The 26,016-nt window shown below is 36.6% G+C and overlaps 1 protein-coding gene across 1 annotated transcript in view; it reads right to left on the reverse strand.

Moving 5' to 3' along the window:
* Positions 1-309: 309 nt before the first annotated feature.
* MIB1 (MIB E3 ubiquitin protein ligase 1) overlaps positions 310-26,016 on the reverse strand; it is a 139,358-nt gene continuing 113,651 nt past the window's right edge. The window contains exons 15-21 of the mRNA XM_055323758.1: positions 25,493-25,654; positions 21,720-21,901; positions 19,586-19,778; positions 12,711-12,789; positions 9,571-9,684; positions 8,145-8,245; positions 310-4,644 (exon numbers count right to left, since the gene is read on the reverse strand). Coding sequence (XP_055179733.1) covers positions 4,504-4,644; positions 8,145-8,245; positions 9,571-9,684; positions 12,711-12,789; positions 19,586-19,778; positions 21,720-21,901; positions 25,493-25,654 — 972 coding nt within the window. The 3' untranslated portion in view covers positions 310-4,503. The remainder of the gene's footprint in view (positions 4,645-8,144; positions 8,246-9,570; positions 9,685-12,710; positions 12,790-19,585; positions 19,779-21,719; positions 21,902-25,492; positions 25,655-26,016) is intronic.

Consider the following 26,016-nt stretch of genomic DNA (forward strand, 5'->3'; position numbering starts at 1 on the left):
AAGTCACCCTTCCTGTACCTACTGCTTAAATCCTCAAAAACATAAAAATTCCAATTTGAACCTTGGGTTCTCATCTCTTCCTTAGTCACAAAAAAGAGTAAAAGCTGGAAAAGTAATACTCTGACAGAAAAGGAGGTAGAAAATGCCAATGTAGCAACTTATGATTTTAATTCATCAGCTCCACTAACTCGTTCATATTTTCACACTCTAGTTTCATCCTCTACTAACCATTTATTAGTAAACTGAGTCTCAATCTAAAGGGTTTTCCCCCTCACTATAGCAAAGCAATGTACACGAGACAGCATTAAATAGTTTTTCCTCAAATTTAATGTTTTAAAGAAGTACAACTGTGATTATTAATACTGCTATAGTTTTTTATATATGTGTGTATATATAAATGTTAAAGTTCCAAGGCTATTATATAATTATCAAGTAATATCAGTAAGCATTCCTATCATAATATTCAAGCAAATAAAATTAGGTTGTGTTTTTGAGAGGAAAAAAATATTTTGAGACTGTTTCAAGGAGACTTAAAGACAACTGACATTTTTAACAAGGCACACAGTCTGTGAAAATCTATTACCTTCCCAATTCACTACAAATTTAAAACTGATTCTAATGTCTAAAATGTGTTCCCCCCTCCTCTGGCTCCAAACGAAGTAACAAACCCTTCCAATTAACAGACATTTAATACCAACTCAAATTATGATTAATAACAGCTGGGAGGAAGGGAATAAATTCTGTCATCCCTCAATCTTAGGAACTTAAGGTTGACCATGACTTTAAATCTTGCAAACACAATTAAGATAATTCAAGTTGTTTCTTGATTTACATTTAATGAAAACTCTATTCAACTGGGGGGAGGAGAGTTAACGGGTATGGAATTCTGCAAGGTGAGAAAGTTCTAGATAGCTGTTTAACAACATGAATATACTTAACACTATTGACCTATATACTTAAAGATAGTGAAGATGGTAAATTTCATGTTGCATCTCTACCACAATAAAAAAATACAAAAAATTCTATTCCAAAATCTCAATTTTTACACAAACTATTTTACTATATCATTTTAGACACTCTGACAGGATAGGTGCTTTTTCCTTTGGACTTTTTTAAAGCCAGACATATTAAACCATATAGTTTACAAAGCAACTGTCAATTAAATGACATTAAAAACTGGTTGAAAGACCTGTTTTATTATTCAATCAAGTATACTCTCTCTGCTTACTGCTTTGATGAAATCTACATGATTTTCTCAAATCCCTTTTTTCTCTAAATTCAAACACTGACAGCAACTCCTTACTCTCTATCCTACCCCATCACTAAGTCTCTTAGTTTGTAAGTGTAAATAATTCCTAGCTGAAAAGGGTTCAAAATTTATAACAAACAAGAACATGACCCAGCAAGCTTTGAAATTCGAATTGGACAAATCTTAAAGCAGCATGCATTTCAATATGCTAAAATGCTCTTACAGGCTAAAGCCATCAAAGATACAAATTTAAGAATGGTATTTTCAACGTCATTAATTAATTATATGTCTCAGTAACCAGCTGGTCAATTTGCAATGTATAAAATTACAAACATCTTGTCCAATTATGATTTGGCCAGCTAAGCTAAACATTTGTCTAATATACTATTCTTACACTAATACAAAATGATCTCTTGAAAAGCCTTTTTGCTCCCAACAAAATTAAATACATATATAGTATAAGCAGTATGAATGTTAAACTATGTGAACAAAAACGATTAGAATAGCACCATCTGGTTAAGTTGTGTATGTGTTTCAGGCAACAAAGCTGATAGTCTTAGAGTAGAGGAGAAAATGTGGTAGGACTGAAGGGGCAAAGAGGGAATCCAAATGCTACTTAATGACAACTCTTCTGAAACATTGGGAAGAAATGTTATCAGTACCTTTGGATCCCTTCTTGACTACAGATTTCTTCAAATGTACAACTGCTGCACTATAGATTCTGTGTGTGCTAAGATCCTGATCATTTTTCAATGTTGTGTATCTAGCCTCTGAGGCCCAATAAATACTTTTTCGAATGAATGAATGCTATGTTTTTTGTTTTTTTTTTTTTTGTTTTTTTAATGAGTCTAGGAAAAGTAAAAGCTCTTCTGAGGCACATGATAATGAGCTGATGAGAAGGAAACATACCTAACTGGGAAAGTGCTGCTGAGAGACATATAAGAGGTAGCATTTTCATAGTTAGAAGAAAGTCACTTAACTCAGTTCTTATCTTAATCTCACTCAAAAACACAAAATAAATTTAAAATAATTTTTCAGATACTTGAAACACAAATAGACATCTATTCATTAAACAAATTTCAAAGTGGTACAAATATAGAAAATTCACAAGTACACAGCATTGCAATCATAGTGACCTTATGATTTTTTGTAATAGTTTATGTTATTGTATTTTTAATGTCGAAGATACAAACTAGTCTGGAAAAGGAAATTACCTTTTAGGGATGTAAGTTTAAGCACTGCAAGCTCCTAAGACAAAAAGGACTTAAGTAAAGTAGAGCTCTAGACCATAAAATTCACTTGATGGCCGAACCATGCATGAGTCAGCCAGGTGTTCCCTCCTCTCCAACTGATCTAGTGGAAAAGAGATGGGCTGCCTATGGCATGGAAGAAGAAAAAAAAAATCCTGACTTTTGCTATTTTCAAATCTAAAAGAAAATAGTCTGTTTCTTTAAGTGAACATCATGTCAGATGTTCTATCTTTCTATAACTTTAAAATATGGCTTAAAAAATAGCCTCAGTGGCCCTTTATTAGATAACTGAATCCATATAAGTTTTCAAATTTAAAATTTATAAAAATTTTACTGTTGTAAATTCTAAGTTATTCAGCTAAACACAGATATGGAATTACCAAGACTATAAAATGAGTTAGCAAAAGCTCACCACTGTTTTCATCAGGACTTGCAAAGGCAGCAGTCATTAAATTGCCAGGAATATTCTTAAATTGAGTTGTTGTAAAAAAACAAAACAAAACCAACCAAACAAAAAAAGAAAAAAAAAAAGAACCAGAATCAAAGAACGGAAAAATAAACAAGATAACTACATCCTTACGAATAAGCTTATACATAGTATATAGTAGACACCACTGTAAACAGGTGATATTTTTATAATCTAGCAGCAATGACCCCAAAACACTTATTTATATGTAGATTCATCCTAGATAAAGTAAGACTACTCATTCAGAGGGAAAAGATCCGATGCTCTAGAATCGGTTTGAGTTAAAAAAAAAAAAAAACAACAACAAACTACAGATAATCAGACATATTTCTGTTAATGTCCTGGTCACTCTAAAGTAAGTATTTATTATTAGGTTACTTACTATGTCTTGGATACTACTGGCAATTTAACTAACATCCTCAATATGTAGGTAGGTATAAGGAGAGTGTTTTCTTTACAAGCCTTAGCAACTGAAAGAAAATAGAAGTAGGGCTTATGATGAAGGTAGAACCAGTAACACTGTCAGAATGAACAGATAAGGACAAGAAAAAGATTGCTTCCTTGGGACAATGCATTATCCTTCTCAGATCACTGTGGGTACTATTCAGTACATGAGAGAAGTTACATGGGAACCTCAGAGACCCAAATAGGGCAACATTATTTCACTGGTCAGATCAAGCCTGGATAAGGAACCACAGGGAAAACTGAGGTATACTTTTCACAGACTTTTTTTTAAAGGCTGGGAAACAGAACAGTGTATAAATTAATATGTATGAAAGGCAACTTTTAATGGTCAGTTAATAGGTACTCGTTTACTGGCCACTTCCCCCACCTCAGTTCCCCAGTATGACTGCTTATTTTTCCTTTTCATGTCAATAATCTTGAAACTGGCGATTTGATTCAAGTTAAACAATTTTCCTTTTAAGTCTAGAAATTAGGCTAAATGCAAAGTCACTACTCTCATTTCATGCTTTCATTCAAAGAATTCAGAATCAGTCATTTGCAGAACTTTTTTCTTAAAAAGATAATCCTCTCTTCAATATTAACCATGTAAAACCTGTATTATAATTTGTCACATGATACATGTGACCTAATGGTTTGCCTTGCCCCATTCATTTGATGTATGACTGCTTTGAGTACCTATGTCAACCCACTGTGTAAAATCATGATTATTGAAGGATAGCTGATCATAAGGAACTACATTTGTTGAGGCCTAACAAATTTATAAACTAGAAGAAAAAATGCAACAAAAACCAAAAAACAGGAGATCCTTAAAGGATTTTTCCCTTAGAAGTGACAAGTAAATTGCCTATGAATTACATGGATTTGATGTTTCAAATTAAAAGAACCAAAAACAAAAAACACAACTTCAAACACTGTTTTATAGAGGTTTTTTGTTCTGGCACATTTACAGTCTAATTACACTCTAGAAAAAAACTATGGTATTAAAAATCAATTCATTAGACCCTCCAACTAGCTTAATAGATTACTAAGAGCTCGTGACCAAATACTTCAGCTATGAAAACACACTGAGGTTCTTAATACAAAAGAATCCTTCGTTCAATAGCCTTGCGACAAATAGGACATTCACTCATTCGGTCTCCGCAGAGCTGGCATGTTCCATGGCCACATAGGAAAATCATATTCTTCAGCCGATCCAAACACACAGGGCACATGGTCTGGAATGTGAGATAACAAAGTAATAAACGCTGAAACATTTCATATTTTGAAACTGTGACATGTAACAACTTTGTAACATTTTCTTTTGTTGTTTCAATCTTTTGTCAGTCTAAAGTTTTAAAACTTTTTTAATTAAAAAAATTTTAAATAGTTACAATGTCATCCCTATAAAATAGAAATATTGGTTGTACTGTCAGGACTATATCAAAGGCACTACAAATAAATACTATATAAAACAAAAAATGCCAATGCCAAAATCTACTAGGAAATGGATAAAAACAGCCACTTGCAGCCTAAGTCAGATTCCCCAACTCTGGGTACTATGCTATTCTTGTATGAAACTATGACCGTATTATCAGGACTATTGGAGAGAGAGGGAGCAATGTAGAGATGTCCGTAAAACCACAGGACACACACTATGATACGATCTCAGCCCTATTGTCATTCCTACTTTAAAAACAAGGAAACTGGGACGCCTGGGTGGCTCCGCGGCTGGGCACCTGCTTTCAGTTCAGGTCCTGATCCCAGGATCCAGGATTGAGTCCTGCATGGGGCTCCCTACAAGGAGCGTGTTTCTCCCTCTGCCTATGTCTCTGCCTCTCTCTCTCAGTCTGTGTCTCTCATGAATAAATAAATAAATCTTAAAACAACAACAACAACAACAAAAAACATGAAACTGAGACTTCATGGGGCTAATAAACCCTTCCCCACAGCAGGCCACAATGTGAACTGGGGTCCTATGCCTCAGGGCTCTCACTCCAAAACATGCTTCACTGGATAATTTTCAATGTAGAACCCCCTTATGTTAAAAACCATAAGTCTTGGTTACATATTAATAAATGTAACCTCATGAACTCAGAAAAATTAGAAGAATGTTAGGTATACTTTTGTAAAAACACCCTAAGAAAAAGCTCATATATTCATTCACAAAAGAACATTTTATGCTTTATAAAAATATTTTACCTTAATATATCACAATACTTTGTTCTAAATTATACTTTTCCCCAAATAACACAGAAATGAAATAATTTAAAAAGGAGGTCTAGATTAATAAACTAGGCCTAAAGCCTACAAGAAAATGTAATGATCAACTTCAACAAAACCGGAGATCACTGTGGTGGGCAGGGGGAAAGAACTGTAATCTTTATTGTTAACCCCAGCCTTCTAGTGCATGTGCTGCTGAAGCGAGCACAAACCCCAGCCTTCTAAATTTTCACACTTATCTAAAAGTTTGAGAAACAAAGCTGTAGAATATTACATATTTTTTTATTTTAAAAAAGCCAAACGAAGCACTGGGTGTTATGCTATTATGTTGGCATATTTAACTCCAATAAAAAATACATACAAAATAAGTAAATAAATAAATATTCTGGGGGGAAAAAAGCCAAACGTGCCTTCTAGTGCCATTTAAATAGTTTCTTTTGCATTAAATTTTCACGAGTTATATACAGTTAATTAATAGCTCTTATTTCCAAAAGTAAACATATCTATGCAGCCTAGGTTAAGTTTCTTTGAGATTAATATATACTTATTACTATGTGAAATTACACTGGAGTAATAAAAAGATTGGAGATTTAAATTTTAAAAAGGATTATTTAGCTGCTTTGTCTTGGTAACCTTGAAGGATTCCCTGTAAGAAATCCCATCAATCCTCAGAAAATGAATCTTCTTGTGACTGTTTAAATATTTTAGTAATGAAATATGGTCATGACGATTATTTACAGAAGACACTTCTTTGGAGTGCTAAACTTGGATAAAGGTAGAGCTGAATTTTTCAGGATCCATAGTAAGGCTCAGAAGCTGTCACTGTTCACTTTAAGAACAATTTTAATTCACAATTAGGGGATGAAATGGTTTTTTTTTTGCAGAAGATATATTCAAAAATCAGTTTTACCTTCCAATAAGTATCTTAGTGAAAAAGAAATGAGTTTCTAAGGAGCTTCAAGATTTTTGAAATGTTCTAATTTTATATTAGAATGAGCTAAATATGTTCCTATTTTTATGTTCCTACATAAGAACTGGAAAATCCATGTTTATCTTTACTTATTCATTACACAGTAAGTTTTACTGGTGCGAGATTTCAAAAGAAACCTAGCTCAGTCACAGAGTTGTCATCTTTTCAGATGAGTGTTTAAATTCCTAGTAAATATACATGTCTAATTCTAAATTACTGTATCTACCCATATTACTTATATCACAAGGGTCATTAGTTATCCTGACTCATTATTATGTCACTTTCTTATAAATTCAGTACAAAGACAAGAGAGATGATTAACAACTGTATGGCAACACTGATGTGATACCCAAACTATAGAAATAATACCCTGTGCTTCTCAATTCTTTGGATCTGATTTAATTGCTGGGACTAATGGTAAAGTGGGGACGAGGAGGCGGGGGACAGACTTTCTTACTATATATGTAAAAAGTTTTAACTAACTTCTTTATTTTACTGTTGCTGCTATTAAATATTGAGTAGATAAAAGCGCACATCTGTTGGCATGTATAAGTATGAAGAACAAGTTTAAAGGATAGAATGCTACCCTTTCTTTTGAAGCCCCTCCATATATCCTGTCGAATCTTTTCCATCTACCCCTCACTGATACCCACTATTCTAAATATTGCATTCTTCTTTCCTTTGCTTTTCTTTATGGGGTGGTGTGTGTGTGTGTGTGTGTGTGTGTGTGTGAGAGAGAGAGAGAGAGAGAGAGAGAGAGAGAGAGAGAATATATTTTCCTTTCTACTGAAGTATCACATCTATACAGAAATGTGCACAAATCATAAACGTACAGCTTGATAACAGTTCACAAACTGATCAGATGTATGTAATCAGCACTTTATGTACCTCTCTATAAAAAAACTTCCTCGTGCTCCCTTCCAGCCATCCCAGCCAAGAAAACTACTACGCTTGATTAAACACATCTGTACTTTTTTTTTTACAAGTTTGCATCCCAAAACAATATCTTACTTACTTATACTATCTATTATAATGACAAACTTTTCCAAAGTATTTTTAGTAATTTATATTCCCATCAGCAGTGTGTGAGTTATGCTGCTATGTATTCTAACACTTTGTATTGACAATTTCTAACGCTGAGTTTTCCATGCTGTCAGGTAGGTGAGAAAAGGCACCTCACTGTAGTTTTAGTTTTCATTTCTTCTTCTTTTTTAATGTAAGTTCTATGCCCAAAATGGGGCCTGGACTCACGACCCCAAGAGTCCTAACTGCTCTACTAAATGAGTCAGCCAGGTGCCCCAATTTTCATTTCTTGATTACTAATATGGTTGAATACTTTTCATGTTTATTGGTCACCTGTGTATTTCTTCTTTTAGAAAGTGCCTGATTAAATAAATCTTCAAATCATAATACTTTTTGCAAATATTCAAATATATAACTGACATCCTAATATGAACCTCACTTACTACATAAACGTTAGTTTTACAGGAAAATATTAAATCTCATTCTTTGAATCATCATTTACCATAAAGAAATCATTATTACCTGCTCTTTAATGTCCTGTAACTGCTGCTGCAGCTTTTGCACATCAGCATTGACATTGGTATTATCCTTGTCCTTTTGTAACACTGGAATATTTCCACTTGCTACAATATGAGTAAAATATTTTAATGTTATGACTTTTTTGACACATCAATGAATTTTTTATTTCTAAAATTATTACCACTTTATTAGAAACACAAGACTATTAATAAAATCCTCCTTAAAAATTTTTCTCATTCATGAACAATAAGATACATACACATTATACTCCTTCATTTATAGTCTTCAGAAAGAAATAAATTTGCACATTATTCTCTATTTATATTTAATTCAGCTAGACAACAATCAACACACAGATGTTTGGGTTTTCCAAGGCTCTACTTGGTTCCTTTAGCAAGCTCACAAATACATTTTATGCTTGTTTTCTCTGTTCTCATGTTGTACACAAACCCAAGGATGGAGGCAGCACAGCATTTTTAAGCTAGTTTTGGCAGCAGTAATTATAAAGTCTGTTAGGTGACATTTATGAGAACACACAAAAACCTAGGCTTCTTCCTTTATGCCCAACCCTCCTTGCTATTGATTGGAGAAGAGGAACTCCATGCAAGGAAAGCTGTGACCATCAGTGGGTCTGCTAAATGGAGGGAAATTTTTTTTTCCAACTTTTTTTTTGTTTTTTGTTTTGTTTTGTTTTGATTTTTTGTTTCCAACTTTTATTACTCTCTAGATTTTTACTTTTTTAACTCTAGTTAATTTGTCCCTGGGATTTTTATTCAACTCTACTGGTGATAAAGACCAAAAGCCCTGAGCAAAAGTGGTTACACTAAAGTTATTCCTCATGTGTACACAGAAAAAGAAATCAAAGATACAACCCAAGCTTGTATCTAGAGCAAAGATGAAAAATACTTTTATACAGCTATTGTATTAAAAAGGTTGAAAGTAAATAATTTACTTTTCACCTTTCTACTTCTTGAGTTATACTTCAGTATATGTACAGTTACTCTGTCCCAAATAAATACTATTCTATAGAATACTGACATGCACTAGGTAAAACCTGCTACACAAAGGAATGATGTGTTAATACTTGTGTAACTGAAAAAAAAATTGTAATATGCTGTTCTGCCAAGATACACTAAATTTAATCTTAAAAGAGCATATTTTCTTTAAGCAAGAATACAATGATTTTCTTTATATCATACATGGAAAGTTTCTTAAAAAATAAATGCTTATAGTTCTATGATCATAATGCAAGCTAGAAAAATGTAATTTCAAGTTTCCTGTAACAAGAGCAAAACCCCACCCATTCCTCTGTAGATTCAGGTCACATACCTTGTGCTTTACAAGGCAAAGGTGTACTACACGTAAGACAAATGTTCATGGAAGTTCCAAAGAGAAGGAAGTAAGAAAAAGCTCAAGAGAATACACTTACAGATGTCATCACTGGCATCTTCTGAACTTTTCCCTCCACAACACATAATGAAAGGCACTCTTCGTTCAACTACTGCCCGACACTGCACACACTTTTTCATCAGGCTAGCACAGTCTGGAAAATAACAATAGGATACTTCTTATAAGAGACAAAACAAATAAGAGGGTTGCCTTTCTCTGCTCATTTTTGTAACTCAAATTTCACACTGAGATAAACATTAAACAAATTCTATGCATACACGATTCTACCTTTGTAAAATGTTATCAACCTATGAATGTATATTCTCCACAGGCAACCTCTAGAAGAGAGAAGCCCACTGTTATGAAAATAATTTCATTTTCTAATACATTAGAATAAATTGTTAAAGAGATTTTTGTGTTTTCTTAAATAAAATACTTCAAGATCTTAAGGTTGAATATAAAGGAGGGAGATAATTTTCTTAGGTTTAGCTAATAAAGAACTATAAAATTGCTCACATTATTTTCTAAACATACTTTCTATTATGAATAGCTTGTCTCTAAAACTCCTAAAACATGTTGAAGAATTCTCTTCCTTCTCTATCAAGTTGATGTAATCTAATAAGGAAATGGTTTAATAATTACTTTTTTAATGTAGCAATCAAGAACATATAAAAAATGTGTCAAAATGGACTTTCTGATATTTATATATCAGAGGAATGCTCTCTCATTCCAAAAAAGAAATACCTAGGCACAATTACAGGTTGTGGACTGTTAATTCTACATCTAAAGTTGCTAATTACAAAATAACATATAGTGCTTCAATATATCCTTTCCCATTAGCATTTACTATAGAAGTATACTCCTTAGTCTATGTACCAAGTGTTTTTATCATTTAAAAAACATGGAAAATATATGACAACTGTGACAGGTATCTAGGGATAATTTATGAACAAACACTAAACTTTAATAAGGCACAAAACCACTGACATGGACAAGATAAGGCATATACTCCTACTAGTGTTTAGGACAGACAAGGAATATCAAGGTTGATCTCATGTCAAGGACTAAACAGAGATGGGTCTGATGCTGGCTTATGCATGATGCACTAGGTAGGAGTAGAAATCTCATTTGAGATTTGTCTTCAATCTGAAGGCAGATTTTTTTCTTAAATTTAAAGGATTAATTTAAATGCCTCAATACATAATCACAAATATCTCAAATTCTTTTAAGTTAGGTTGTTATATTTCTTCTATAAAATGTTTCTTCCTTCTGTCCAAAACAAATACAACCTCTCCTTCCTCTGTCCTGTCAAGGACATTTTATACTCTTCAAGGTTCCAATATTCTGCTTAACATTATTGGGATGGAAGTAATGGACTAAGTGCTTCACTGTACATTCCTAGAAAGAGGGGCATTTTCCACCTCAATTTTATCTTCCCAAGCAAATAAATGTTTAACAATGTGTCTGTACAATGGAGAAAACAATCTACTTCTTACAGTTTTTCTGAAGATCAATGAGGAAACACTAAAAGAGATTAAAATATCTGGTACAAGGGATGCCTGGGTGGCTTAGTCGGTTAAGGGTCTGACTCTTGATTTCGGCTCAGGTGATGATCTCAGGGTGATGAGATCGAGCCCCACACTGGGATCCGTGCTGGGTGTGGAGCCTGCTTAAGATTCTCTCTCTCCTTCTGCCCCTCCCTTGACAGTCATGCTCTCTTAAAAAAAAAAAAAAGTGTCTAGAGGCGCCTGGGTGGCTCAGGCAGTTAAGTATCTGCTTTTATCTCAGGTCATGATCCCAGGGTTCTAGATTGAGACCCACATCAAGCCCTCTGATCAGTGGGGAGCCTTTCTCCCTCCCCTGCTCCCCCTGCTTATTCACTTTCTTTCTGTCAAACAAATAAATAAAATCTTTATTTAAAAATGTCTGGTAAGAGTTCAGAACTTAATAAAAGCTGCTACTCTTGTTACATGTAAATACAAAGACAATGTAAAATCTTTGGGAAACTTCCCGGGAAAGTACTGCAGTAAGGCTTGAAAATATTATCAACTACTCATTATAACTAGCTTTTTAATTCTCTGTAGGTCTCAGTTAGGTCCATGACAAGGGCCAGCAAACTATAGCCTACAAACCAAACCCAATCAGGTGCTTGTTTTTGCTCATTTTTTTTTTCAGGAGGCTCCACACCCAAAGTACAGCCCTAGGCACAGGGGCTTGAACTTACAACCCTGAGATCGAGACCTGAACTGATATTAAGAGTCAGATGCTTACATGATTAACAGACTGAGCCATCCAGGCACCCCTACCCCATGCCTGTTTTGTAAGTAAAGTTTTAATGAAAAGCAGTCCCGCCTTTCATTGACATGTTGTCTATGGTTGTCTTTGCACTGTGACAGCAGAGTTAAATAACAGGAAAGAGTTAAGTGGGGTGCCTAAGTGGCTCAGTGGTTGAGCTTCTGCCTTTGGCTCAGGGTGTGATCCCAGAGCTCAGGATGGAGTCACGCATCAAGCCCCCCACAGAGAGCCTGCTTCTCTCTCTGCCTACGTCTCTGCCTCTGTGTGTCTCTCATGAATAAAATCTTAAAACAAAAACAAAAACAAAAAAAGACAAAGAAAGAGGCAAATGTTGAACAGTACATGAATTTGAAAAGAACAAGGGGAGATATAAAAAGCAAAGGCCTAAGAGATATTTTAAAACATCACTTGAACTTTAATATATTCTCCCAAAGAGACCTATCAGCTCTTCTGACATAAAGACGAAGAAAGGTTAACAAGGCCAGACATTATAGCCCCAAATAGTTGCTATAGGTGATTCAGTAGGAGGGGGAAGTTGCAGAAGAGGCGATATCACGGTGAAGATAAATGAAGATGTGCTACTTTATATGTGAAAAGGGCTAGACTAAAGGTTTCAAAATTCATTTTTGGAAATAAATTTCTATTGTGTTTGAGAAGAGATCATCTTGTGCTGATTCATATGAAATCAAAATGTGAATCGGTAGAACAAGGAGAGACATAGGTGACATTATACGTATAGTACAGAGGAAGACACAGAAAGTACTGGAGAGGCCCACCAATGTTTTATATTCATAGGTTATTAAAAAAAAAAAACCTCCAAGTTATAATTTGTTTCATTTTCTATTTTTATAAAAACACTGAGTAAGTTTTGTTTAGGCTACTTACTCTCACAAGCACACATGTGTCCACAGGGTTGAAAAAGAACAGCTGCTTTCTTGTCAGAGCATACCACACATTCTTCAATCTACAAAAAAGACATTATACCACAAGTGTGAACATCTACAGATAAATCTCATAACTCTAACAGTGCATTTTGTATCCAAGTGTATTTCCTCTATAAGGCAGCAGTCTCAGCACAGGAAGCAATATGCATTCCTCCTCTGTCCTCTACTCTCTTGGTTACTCATGTTTCCACCTTTATATACCCTGGCCCTTCACAGGTCCTATGTCAATGTTGATCTCGCTCTGTCCCAAAGAATGATAAAGAAAACTTCATTTCCTTTGTGGTGAGAAAGACCAGAAAAGACTTTAATTAAAAAAAAAAAAAACAAAAAACACTATTTCGACATAAAATTAAAAAAAGTATAAAAATAAGATAAGCTAGATTTCTAATATTAATAAAAAACCCAGCCAGATTCACAGAATGCTAGATCCCAAGTGGTATTTTTCTGTCTATCTACATCTGAGGAACTTTTCCGGGACTTGGTCAGTTCCCCCATGCTGGTGGGAGATCATGGCTTTAGGCTGCTCTTTCTACCTAATCTCTAAAGCCACAAGTCTTACACAACCTGTTCAGAATTTCCCTCAATTTTACCTCCTCTTCATCTCCACTTCATCTGAGTGTTGAGTGCATAGCTATTTCTTAACATTGGCTCTTGGCTTTTCTCACCCCCATCCTGTCCCACTGCCCTTGCTTCACATCCATCTGTCACCTGTTCTCCTTCTTTCTGATACACACTGACATTTACATTCACCCATATCTTGCGCCATTTAATATTACTGTACAAAAAGGATCACTCACCTATCATTTCACTTAAGTATTGCATACATGCTCTCTCTATGGGCTTTCCTAACTTATACCTTGCATGTACATAGAATTTCTGTAGCTGAGTAACAGGAGAAAACCGTTAAGACGTGGCTGGTCGAGATCTTTGTATTCCTGGATTCAAATTGCAGCTCCAATAATAACAAATTATCTAAAATATTGTTGGGCCACAGCTCTTTTTATCTGAATGATAAAGAATAACCTTTCTTCATGGGGTAGTAAAGGATAAATGAGATATTATGTGTGGAGTGTTTATTTCAAAATCAAACATAAAATCAGTGTCCAATGCATGATAATTCTCTTCTCCTCTCTATATAATGATGTGCTATTTCTTTAAAAGATTTCCTTTTTTTTCTTTAAAAGATTTCCAATGCAATTGTTTATACATCTCAATTGTAAATAAAGAGTTTAAAATAATCTAGCAAATTGATTTAAACAGTCATTTACTTACCAAATCCCCTAATATATATGAAGAAAATCTTTGTAGCCTTAGCTTTTTTCCCCTTTGAATTTTTTCCTCAGGTTATTTTTTTCCCCCCTCAGATTATATTCCCAGGAATGGAATTACTAAGTAAAGCATGTTTATTATAACGGCTCATAAATTTTTTTTTTATATAAATTAATTTTTATTGGTGTTCAATTTACCAACATACAGAATAACACCCAGTGCTCATCCCATCAAGTGTACCCCTCAGTGCCCGTCACCCATTCACCCCCACCCCCCGCCCTCCTCCCCCTCCACCACCCCTAGTTCATTTCCCAGAGTTAGAAGTCTTTATGTTCTGTCTCCCTTTCTGATATTTCTCACACATTTCTTCTCCCTTCCCTTATATTCCCTTTCACTATTATTCATATTCCCCAAATGAATGAGAACATACACTGTTTGTCCTTCTCCGGTTACTGTGGCCAAGTTCAAAAAGGGTGTTGCCTGAGTTCTCCTCTGGGATTTTCATGGAATCTTGTCTCACATTTAGATCTTTCATCTATTTTGAGTTTATCTTTGTGTATGGTGCAAGAGAGTGGTCCAGTTTCATTCTTCTGCATGTGGATGTCCAATTTTCCCAGCACCATTTATTGAAGAGACTGTCTTTCTTCCAGTGGATCGTCTTTCCTCCTTTATCGTATATTAGTTGACCATAAAGTTCAGGGTCCACTTCTGGGTTCTCTGTTCTGTTCCATTGATCTATATGTCTGTTTTTGTGCCAGTACCACACTGTCTTGATGACCACAGCTTTGTAGTACAACCTGAAATCTGGCATTGTGATGCCCCCAGATATGGTTTTCTTTTTTAAAATTCCCCTGGCTGTTTGGGGTCTTTTCTGATTCCACACAAATCTTAAAATAATTTGTTCTAAGTCTCTGAAGAAAGTCCATGGTATTTTGATAGGGATTGCATTATACGTGTAAATTGCCCTGGGTAACATTGACATTTTCACAATATTAATTCTGCCAATCCATGAGCATGGAATATTTTTCCATCTCTTTGTGTCTTCCTCAATTTCTTTCAGAAGTGTTCTATAGTTTTTAGGGTATATTTTGAGAACCATTTGAATGGTAAATGGTTCTCCACCCTTTTATTTTCAGGTTGTAGGTGTCCTTCCGTCTAAAATGAGTCTCTTGTAGACAGCAAATAGATGGGTCCTGCTTTTTTATCCAGTCTGAAACCCTGCGCCTTTTGATGGGGTCATTAAGCCCGTTCACGTTCAGAGTTACTATTGACAGATATGAGTTTTAGTGTCATCATGATATCTATTTAGTCCTTGTTTTTGTGGATTGTTCCACTGAACTTCTTCTTAAAGGGGAATTTTAAGAGTCCCCCTTAAAATTTCTTGCAGAGCTGGTTTGGAGGTCACATATTCTTTCAGTTCCTGCCTGTCTTGGAAGCTCTTTATCTCTCCTTCCATTTTGAATGAGAGCCTTGCTGGATAAAGTATTCTTGGTTGCATGTTCTTCTCATTTAGGACCCTGAATATATCCTGCCAGCCCTTTCTGGCCTGCCAGGTCTCTGTGGAGAGGTCTGCTGTTACCCTAATATTCCTCCCCATGAAAGTCAGGGACTTCTTGTCTCTTGCTGCTTTAAGGATCTTCTCTTTATCTTTGGAATTTGCAAGCTTCACTATTAAATGTCGAGGTGTTGAACGGTTTTTATTGATTTTAGGGGGGGGATCTCTCTATTTCCTGGATCTGAATGCCTGTTTCCCTTCCCAGATTGGGAAAGTTTTCAGCTAGGATTTGTTCAAATACATATTCTGGCCCTCTGGCCCTTTCGGCGCCCTCGGGAACCCCAATTAAACGTAGGTTTTTCTTCCTTAGGCTGTCATTTATTTCCCTTAATCTGTCTTCATGGTCCCTTAATTGTTTGTCTCTTTTTTCCTCAGTTTCCCTCTTTGCCATTAACTTGTCTTCTATGTCACTCACTCGTTCTTCCACCTCGTTAACCCTCGTCGTTAGGACTTCTAGTTTGGATTGCATCTCATTCAATTGATTTTTAATTTCTGCCTGATTGGATCTAAATTCTGCAGTCATGAAGTCTCGTGAGTCCTTAATGCTTTTTTCTAGAGCCACCAGTAGCTGTATAATAGTGCTTCTGAATTGGCTTTCTGACATTAAAGTGTAATCCAGATTTTGTAACTCTGTGGGAGAGAGGGCTGTTTCTGATTCTTTCTTTTGAGGTGAGGTTTTCCTTCTAGTCATTTTGCTCAGTGCAGAGTGGCCAAAAACAAGTTGTATTGGAACACGGGGCAGTATCACTGGTCCGTCCAGCTGGTCTTCTGGGGGAGGGGCCTGCTGTGCTGATTTTCAGGTGTTAGCACTTCGGGGAGCTGCTCTGCCCCTGCCTGCTGCAGGGCTCAGCGGGGGTTGTTTACCCCGTGAGGCCCCAGGAGGAACAGCCGCAGTTGCTATGGCAACTCTGGAAGCCTGGATTCAGCCTCCCCAGGAACTACAGGGCTCGGGGCTCGGGGCTCGGGGCTCTCGGCTCTCCGTCCGCAGGGCCTGGAGGCTCCGGGGCGGGGCCGCTGATCTGCTCAGCTCGGGGCAGGAGCATCCTCGCTGTCCTGGGCCCTCCCGGCCTCTGCCTGTCCCGGGGGGGAAGCGGGATCCTGGGCTGTGTCCCGGCGCCCTGTGCTCCGGGGCCTGCGCTGTTGGATTCGCGCTACCGCCCCGCAGCCCCCTCCGCGGAGCCGCCGCCCGAGCCCCCCCCCCCCCCCCCCCCCCGAGCTGCTCCGTGCGCGCTGCAGCCCTTAGGGAGCTCGGCGCACTCTCCGGGGGCGCAGGTGTCTGTTAGTGTCCCTGGGAGCCCGAGGGCATCCCCGCCCTCCTGGGTCCTGCTCTAACTCCCTGCGAGCCCCTTTCCCGCCCGGGAAGGTTGGTGCAGCTCCTGCTTCTCCGGGACGGGGCTCTCCTGTCCTGGGGACACTCGCCCCGGCCTCAGCCCGGCTCCTCGCGGGGCCCCTCCCCCTCGGAGGCCTTTTGTGTCTTTATTTCTTTTTCCCCGTCTTCCTACCTTGATAGAAGCGCGAACTCTTCTCACTGTAGCGTTCCAGCTGGTCTCTCTTTACATCTCAGGCCGAATTCGTAGATTTTCAGGATGATTTGAAGGTTATCTAGGTAATTTGGTGGGGACAGGAGATTTGGGGACCCTGCTCTTCCGCCATCTTGCCCCTCCTCCGGTTAATGGTAATTCATAATTTTTTATTTATATTTCTTTAATTTCTAAAGTGATGAGGCTTGTTTATTCCCCCTTCCTCTCTAAATACTAGTTTTGTAATTTGTTTCATCTTTAATGAAGATGTTCATTATCCTTTAACCACTTGGGGTCACTATTTCTTTATATTCAAAGGCTCTGCAGCTAGCCTGTCAGATCTATTTGGTGGGTATATTACTTTTTCTACTTTTCTCCAGGTTTGAAAATTTCATAATTTGAAAGTCAATGTGACAGCCCCCTAATTCTTGGAATTCAGAAGTGGTCTAAAAAGGAATGACAGCATATTCCTCCCTCTAGCTCTCTGTTGCATCAATCTTCCTTCTGTAGACACTTCTAAATTATGTCTGTGTATCATCACACAGGGGAAAGAAAAGGACTTAAGAATCAAGAGACCTGGGCAGCCCTGGTGGTGCAGCGGTTTAGCGCCGCCTGCAGCCCGGGGTGTGATCCTGGAGACCCGGGATAGTGTCCCACATCGGGTTCCCTGCATGGGGCCTGCTTCTCCCTCTGCCTGTGTCTCTTGCCACTCTCTCTCTCTTTCTATGTCTCTATGACTAAATAAATTTTTTAAAAATCTAAAAAGAAAAAAAAAAAAGAATCAAGAGACCTGCATTTAATATTCTGGGTATGCTTCTCTGAGCTTCAGTTTTTTCAACTGTGAATCCTAGAGCTGGACTAGATGACCAGTAAGGAGTTATTCTGTATCTAAGACTTTGCTGCTGGCAGGCAATGTGGGGCTCTCAACTCATTTTACATCTCTCTTAAAGCACCTACAACATCCTATATGGCAGAGTAGCTTTTAATCTAAGTCATAGTTTACCAGCAGATTACATATTTTTAAGAAGGGAATTATATACACTTCACTCTTGACTATAAAGCAAGTGCTCAATAAAGATTTGTTGAAATAATGCTTAATCTACACAAAAAGTTTCAAATCCAACAGCAGATTATACAGATCAATCGAAAAATAAGAGAATGGCTGAAATTCTTTCTGATGCAGTCCTAAACTGTTGTTTAGTGAGCAGGTAACTAAATCAAATTATAAGTACCAAGTAGAATGATCTTCATCAATTAAGTACAGATGACACAGATATAACACATATAAAATGCCAACAGAGTACCTGCAGACAGTTAAGTGTGAGTTCACCCTTCCCACCTTGACAAAGGGACTCAGCAGCTATGTGCCTAATGCTGCTACTCCAGGATCTCCTATCCAAAAATAACTTCCCTGTACTTTTTCTTGTGCCAAAAATTCTTCTTCTGGATCATAGAAAACATCCAGTCTTAGAAGGTTCCCTATGAAAATGTAAAAAGTCCTGGCAACATAACACCTTTTAAGTTACTGTCAGCTAATTCATTATAAGAATTAATGCTAGCTCCTTTCTAATTAATGAAGGTAAATGAATAGCTTAAGAAACATCAGGGGAAAATAAAGCAAATAAAAAGAAAGGAATAAAAAAAAGAGTACAAACTTCATAAGTGAAACCAAAAAAAACCAAACATATCTTCTGGTTTAAACTACTCACCTTAAAAGAAATCATTTGTAAGAAACTTGAATCTCATTTTACCCACACATACGAAAAAACTAAAAGGAAAATCAATTATTTCAGTACAAACCAAATGGGTAAGATGGTACAGTTATGATAAAGCACTAAGTTACACAGAAAAAGAATGAAACCGGAAACCCAGAAAATACTACTTCTCAAAAAGCAGAGTCAGACAAGATAAAAAGTTCAGAGTGGATACAGAATTGGCTTTAACAACAGGATGATCAGACTTTATTTGCCTCTTGGTAGGACACAATACAAAGTGAGTAGCATCATCTGTGAGAATTTCTTGCCAAAAATGTTTAAGCTGACTCTAAACAAGACATTAGATCTAACTTCCAATTTACAGGAAACACAGAGAATAAAGAAACAAACAACACCGTGATAAAACAAATCCAAAATGTGTGACATTTTCCCAAATGACGACAACAAAACAACTGGTCAAATATGAGTCCATGTACTCAAAAAAACAATAAAAAATGGAATTAAGTACATCTTTAGGTTATAAGAGCCTTTGACAGCAAAAGAGTAGATCAATTTTATTTTTAACTTCTATAGTTTACACTTAAATAAGGAAACTCAAAACTGTTCTCTTGATAAATATATAAATTATACATTCTTGTATTTAAATCATTCTTAGAAAGACTGAAATTTAATATATGGCATCATATAATCTTATTTATTATTTATAGTCTCAAAGAACTTCATAAAATGATAAATTATTGTATTAAAAATATATTACCTTTGTCCTGGACTGAACTTGTTCTTTACAGATGAGGCATTTCTTGACTCGTGGAGAACATAAAGAACAGGTAGCAATATGTCCACATGGGCCAAAAAGAGTATCTCTCTTCATATCTGAACACACCATGCACTCTTCCAAAGTTTCAGAATCATTACTAATCATAGAAGGACTTCGAGAACCCACCTGGCCACTAATAAAAGAAAATATTTATAATCAATCCTATCAGAATATTTATATTAATTAAAATGCTTTTAAAAAAATCGACGGCATCATTAGTATACATAAAACAGCTTTAGTTATGTTAAAAAAATTAAGCTGTAACATCCATATAAGAAATAGTATATGCTATAGTTTTCTATTTATATACACCTCTGCATCTTTATGTACTTCTAATACTATTCAGATTTCAAACTGAATAGCTCACCCAATGGAAAAGGGTGAATCTTCTTCTAACAGAGAAATCAAAAACATTACTCACAAAAAAATTAACATAAACACAGTTTCACTCAGAATCTGTTTTATCTATAACAGACCCAGCAGAGAAGGGCAGAGAAATAAAACAAAAATTCTACCTAGAGCCCACATTAGTTTCCCTAACTACAGGCAGAATGAAGCATCATCAAAGTCCATAACTGACATGGCACTGTGGAAAACATGCCATTGCAGCTGCTGTTCAGACATTTCTCTAAATGTATCCTTGGGGAGCAGAAAACTTTACTATGGAAAGACAGAACTCATCTATAAATAAATAGATACAGGGATCCCTGGGTGGCGCAGCGATTTAGCGCCTGCCTTTGGCCCAGGGCGCGATCCTGGAGACCCGGGATCGAATCCCACGTCGGGCTCCTGGTGCATGGAGCCTGCTTCTCCCTCTGCCTATGTCTCTGCCTCTCTCTCTCTCTCTCTGTGTGTGTGTGACTATCATAAATAAATAAAAATTTAAAAAAAATAGATACAAGACACAGAAGTACATATATAAGACCAACTACAGCTATAAAAAGAGGATACGATTTTACGATTTCTACCACAATCTTCAGAAACTCACGAATACCCATGCATGCACACCCAAAGGGACTTTATCTTATACACCGGTGTTAGTTATTACTGCAGAAATTATAGTGCATTCTATATTTTTTGATGCACACTGTCATTTTGAATAGGATTTTATGTTCCTTAAGGATACACTTAGAGAAATACATATACCTCATTATGTTAATTTCCCCATTAACACAGCTCTATGTATGGATTCCAAAGAGAAGCCATTTATCACTATACCCAAATTATAAAAGAGGCAAGAGAACACAAGATTAAAGGACAACTACTGAAATGTTCAGTGACAAGAACCAAGTATAAAGGGCAATAATAGATACACAGTACCATTTAGATTAAAAAAAAAATGTAACGAAATATACATCTTTGTATGTCTACAGTATCTCATAAGAAAATCAGTTGCATTATAAATAACTAAAATCACTGATATATTTTACTTTTAGAAAAGACAAGTATGAAATCATTTTTAGAGACAACTCTATCAGGAATTGGTTCTTTCTTTCTTTTTTTTAAATTCCTTTTTATTGAGTTCAATTTGCCAACATATAGCATTACACCCAGTGCTCATCCCATCAAGTGCCCCCCTCAGGAATTGGTTCTTTCATGTGTTCATTCTTTCAAATTCTTTCAATCCTTCAGTGATACTTAAGTGAATACCTGTCAGGCAATGTGCAGAGTGCTAGAATTACTAAATTATCACAGGGTTTTTGTAAGATACACCTTACTGGTGAGCATGTAAAAAAGTCTATTAAAAGTTTTAAATACATCTAACATTAATCACAGCAACTTCACTAGTAAGGCTTTTTCTTATAAATTCCTCTAATATGTAGGAGTACTGGAAGATCAAACTGGTTTAGAAAAGTTTCTTAGCATTTATTATGCATAAAGCATCATATTCAGTAATGTAGAAAATACCACATAAGAGACATAGTGCCTGTAGGAAAATTTTTAAGGAAGAAAGGGTCAACACAAAGATGATGAGCAAAGACAAAGACATTTTCAAGTAATCAAGTCCTCCATTATGAAACCACATGGTACTTTATACAGAGAGAATATTTTTATGATAATAAATGATACAAACCTGACTTTTTCCTTATGACACTTTGCCAGTGCTTTGCAGAGACTTGGATCAGGACAGAGATCAAGCGGCGATTGACCTTTCTTATTTCGAATGCTAAGATCAGCACCATTGGCAGCCAAAAAACAGGCAATAGACGCTGCACTCTTCTTCTCTGCCCCCTGGGTACCAAGTCCCATTATTAACTGAAATCAAATGAAAAGTCATGATTTTCTCCTTGAGAATCAATTCTCACCACCAAATATGTGTGTGCATGTATTATACAAAATAGACACATTATTATACAAAAATACATGTCTGGAAAGAACTAATGGCTTACACAGATATGGTGGGCCTTTATGAGTTGCAGTCCTAATATCTATTCCCCTCTTCACTCCAGTTTTCTCAGGTATATAGCTTGAGAACTCTCTAGTTTTACAGGTGGACCAAAGAAGGCTAAGGTCAGTCAGATATCCACCTCATCTATGTGATTAGTTCAGGGATGACAAAATCACGTCAATTAGGCCAATAAAACCCTAGAACAGGACTTCTGATTAACATATTGAGGAAATAGTAGTCCCTTCTCTATTTATTTATTCATTCATGAGACACACACACACACACACAGAGGCAGAGACATAGGCAGAGGGAGGAGTAGGCTTCCTGCAAGGAGCCCAATGTGGAACTTGATCCCAGGACCCCAGGATCATATCCTGAGCTGAAGGCAGATGCTCAACTGCTGAGCCACCCAGGCATCCCAGTAGTCCCTTCTCTACTCAATTTAGCTCTGGAGGTGCTAATAACGAACATGAAATAGTAAGATGAGAGATGAGAGAGAGATGAGGCTCAGTTTCTTGGTTCCAATACCAAGGAACTGAGCCAAAAAATGGAAGAGGAAATAAATCAGGTTCTGATGTCATATGAGCTACTGATTCAAACATGTTCTCAAACATCCATAGAGCATCTACAATGGACCAACTACTACTTTTAGCACTTTCCATGAATTCACTCATTTAATCTTTATAATAACTATATGGAGGTAATTATTCCACTCCTTTATAAAATGAGAAAGGAAGCACACAGGAGTTAAGAGAATTTACCAATGGTTATATAGAAAGGCAGCAATTCTCAAACACCTTGGTCTCAGAACCCCTTCACATTCTTAAAAATGATTCTAAAATTCACATGGAAAGGTGAAAGACTTAGAATACTCAAACGACTTTGAAAAAGGAGAAAAAAGTTGGAGGACTTTTACCTGAATTGAATGATTATTGTAAAGCTAAAGTAATAAAGACAGAGGGTTGGTATCACATAGTTAAAGACACAGATTAAAAGAAGAGAATACAGGATCCAGAAAGGCTCACATATATGGTTAACTGATTTGTAATAAAAGCACAACAGGCAACTCAGTAGAAAAGGTCTCTTCAACAAATGGTGGTCAAATAACTGGAACATCCATAAGACAAAAAATGAACTCGTATTCATACTTCATACCATATATAAAAATTAACTGAGGGACGCCTGGGTGGCTCAGTGGTTTAGTGTCTGACTTTGGCTTAAGGCGTGATCCTGGGGTCCTGGAATCAAGTCCCACATCGGGTTTCCTGCATGGAGCCTGCTTCTCCCTCTGCCTGTGTCTCTACCTCTCTCTCTCTTTCATGAGTAAATGAAATAAAATAAAAATTAACTCCAAATGAAACACAGTCTGATGTAAGACCTAAATGTGAGACAGAATCCAACAAAATCCTAGAGAACACAGGTAGCAAACTCTTTGATTTCGGCCACAGCAACTTCTTGCTAGACATGTCTCCAGAGTCAAGGGAAACAAAAACAAAAATGAACTACTAGGACTTCATGAGGACAAAAAGCTTTTGCACAGCAAGGGAAACCATCAACAAAACTAAACGGCAATCTACCAAATGGGAGAAGATACTTGCAAATGACAAAGGGCTAGAATCCAAAATCTATAAAGAATTCATCAAATTCAACATTCAAAAAATAAAAAATCCAGTTAAGAAATGAGTAGAAGACATGAACAGACATTTCTCTGAAGAAGACAAATGGCCAACAGACACATGAAAAAAAGGCTCAAATCAGGCATTATCAGGGAAATACAAATCAAAACCACAATGAGATACTACCTCACACCAGTCAGAATGGCTAAAATTAACAAGTCAAGAGACAAGAGTTGTTGGTGAGGATGTGGATAAAGACAGAACTCTCTTACACTGCTGGGGGGAATGCAAACTGGTACAGCCACTCTGGAAAAACAGTAGGAGGTTCCTCAAAAAGTTAAAAATACAACTACCCTATGACCCAGCAAGTGCACAACTAGATATCTATCCAAAGGATGCAAACATAGTGCAAAGGGGCACCTATACCCCAATATTTATAACAGCAATGTCCATAATAGCCAAGCTATGGAAAAAGCCCAGATGTCCATCGATGGAAAAATGGATAAAGATGATGCAGTGTGTATACAAACACAAACACACACACACACACACACACACACACACACACACACACACACACACGTAATATTACTCAGCCATCAATAAGAATGAAATCTTGCCACTTGAAATGGCCTGGCTAGAACTAGAGGGTATTATGCTAAGTGAAGTCAGTCAGTCAGAGAAAGACAAGTACTGTATGATTTCACTTATATGTAGAATTTAAAAAACAAAACTGATGAACACAGGTGAAAGGTAGGAAAAATAAAATAGGTTAAAAACAGAGAGAGACAAACCATAGGAGACTCTGAACTATTATAGAGAACAAACTGTGGATTGCTGGAGGGGAAAAGGGTAGAAGGATGGAATAAACTGGGTGATGGGCATTAAGGAGGGCACTTGATGTAAGGAGCACAGGTGTTATAGAAGACTGACAAATCACTAAATTCTACCCTGAAATTAATGATATACGATATGTTAACTTGATTTCAAAAGGAAAAAAAAAAGAATCATAGTTCTAAATGTAACAGCTAAAACTTAATAAACTTCTAGTACAAAAGAGGAGAAAACCTTAGTGAACCTGGGTTTAGCAAAGATTTTTCAGAAAGGACACAAAACACAAACAATGAAAGAAAAATTTATAAATCAGACTTCATCAAAATTAAGAATTTCTGGGGATACCTAGGTGGCTCAGCGGTTAAGTGCCTGCTTCAGCTCAGGGCGTGATCCTGAAGTTCCGGGACCGAGTCTACATCAGGCTCCCTGTATGGAGCCTGCTTCTCCCTCTGCCTATTCTCTGCCACCCGCCCTGTGTCTCTCATGAATAAATAAAATCTTAAAAAAAAAAAAATTAAGAATTTCTGCTCTTCCAAAAACACTATTGTAAGAATGAAAAGACAAGCCAGATGATGAGAAAGTATGTGCAAATCCCGTATCTGATACAGAATTTGAATTCAGACTCTTAAAACTCAATAGTAAGAAAACAGTTCAACAATGCACAAAAAATGTGAACAGATACCTCATCGAATACATACGACTGACAAGCAAGTGAAAAGATGTTCAATATCAATGACTGCTGAGTCATTAGGGAAATGTAAATCAAAACCCCAACATACCACTACACACCCATATAAATGGCTAAAGTTAAAAAAATAACCCAACAACTTTCAATAGAATTAGAAACAATATAGCCAGAATTAACTATTACTTAGTCCATAAACTAAGTTTCTACATATGCAGTTCTAATAAAATATTTTATCAGAAACAGATTAAATTAACCACAAATATAGATCTTGCATTAAAAGATACTTCCAGTAGTACAGAATTAAAGATTAATTTACTCACTGTGTTTTTGGATGGCTCCCATGCAGCATCTACCTTCCCCACATCTTGCATATCTTGGAGCTGACGCAGCTGAGACAAGGTATGATGCCTCAGAGCTTCATGCAAAGGAGTATCCCCATCCTTATCCTGAATATCTAATTTGGCACCTGCACGGACCAAAAGCTAAAAGAGAAAGACATCTTATTTTGCTAAGGTCTCTCTGGCTGATAAGAAATTACTACATATTTAAAGTAACAGAGACAAAATCAGAGAGGGAGACAAACCATAAGAGGCTCTTAACTATAGGAAATGAACTGAGGGTTACTGGAGGGGGAGGGGTTAGGGGATGGGGTGATGGATATTAAGGTGGACACTTGATGGAATGAGCACTGGGTGTTATATACAACTGATAAATCATTGAACTCCACCTCTGAAACTAATAATACACTATATGTTATTTAATTGAATTTAAATAAAATAAATTTTGATAAATAAAGTAACACTGACAGATCCCTGGCCCTACCTGAAGGTAGTGATCTCAGAGT

This window comes from Nyctereutes procyonoides, unplaced genomic scaffold (genome assembly GCF_905146905.1).
Source record: "Nyctereutes procyonoides isolate TBG_1078 unplaced genomic scaffold, NYPRO_anot_genome, whole genome shotgun sequence".
Taxonomy (NCBI): Eukaryota; Metazoa; Chordata; class Mammalia; order Carnivora; family Canidae; genus Nyctereutes; species Nyctereutes procyonoides.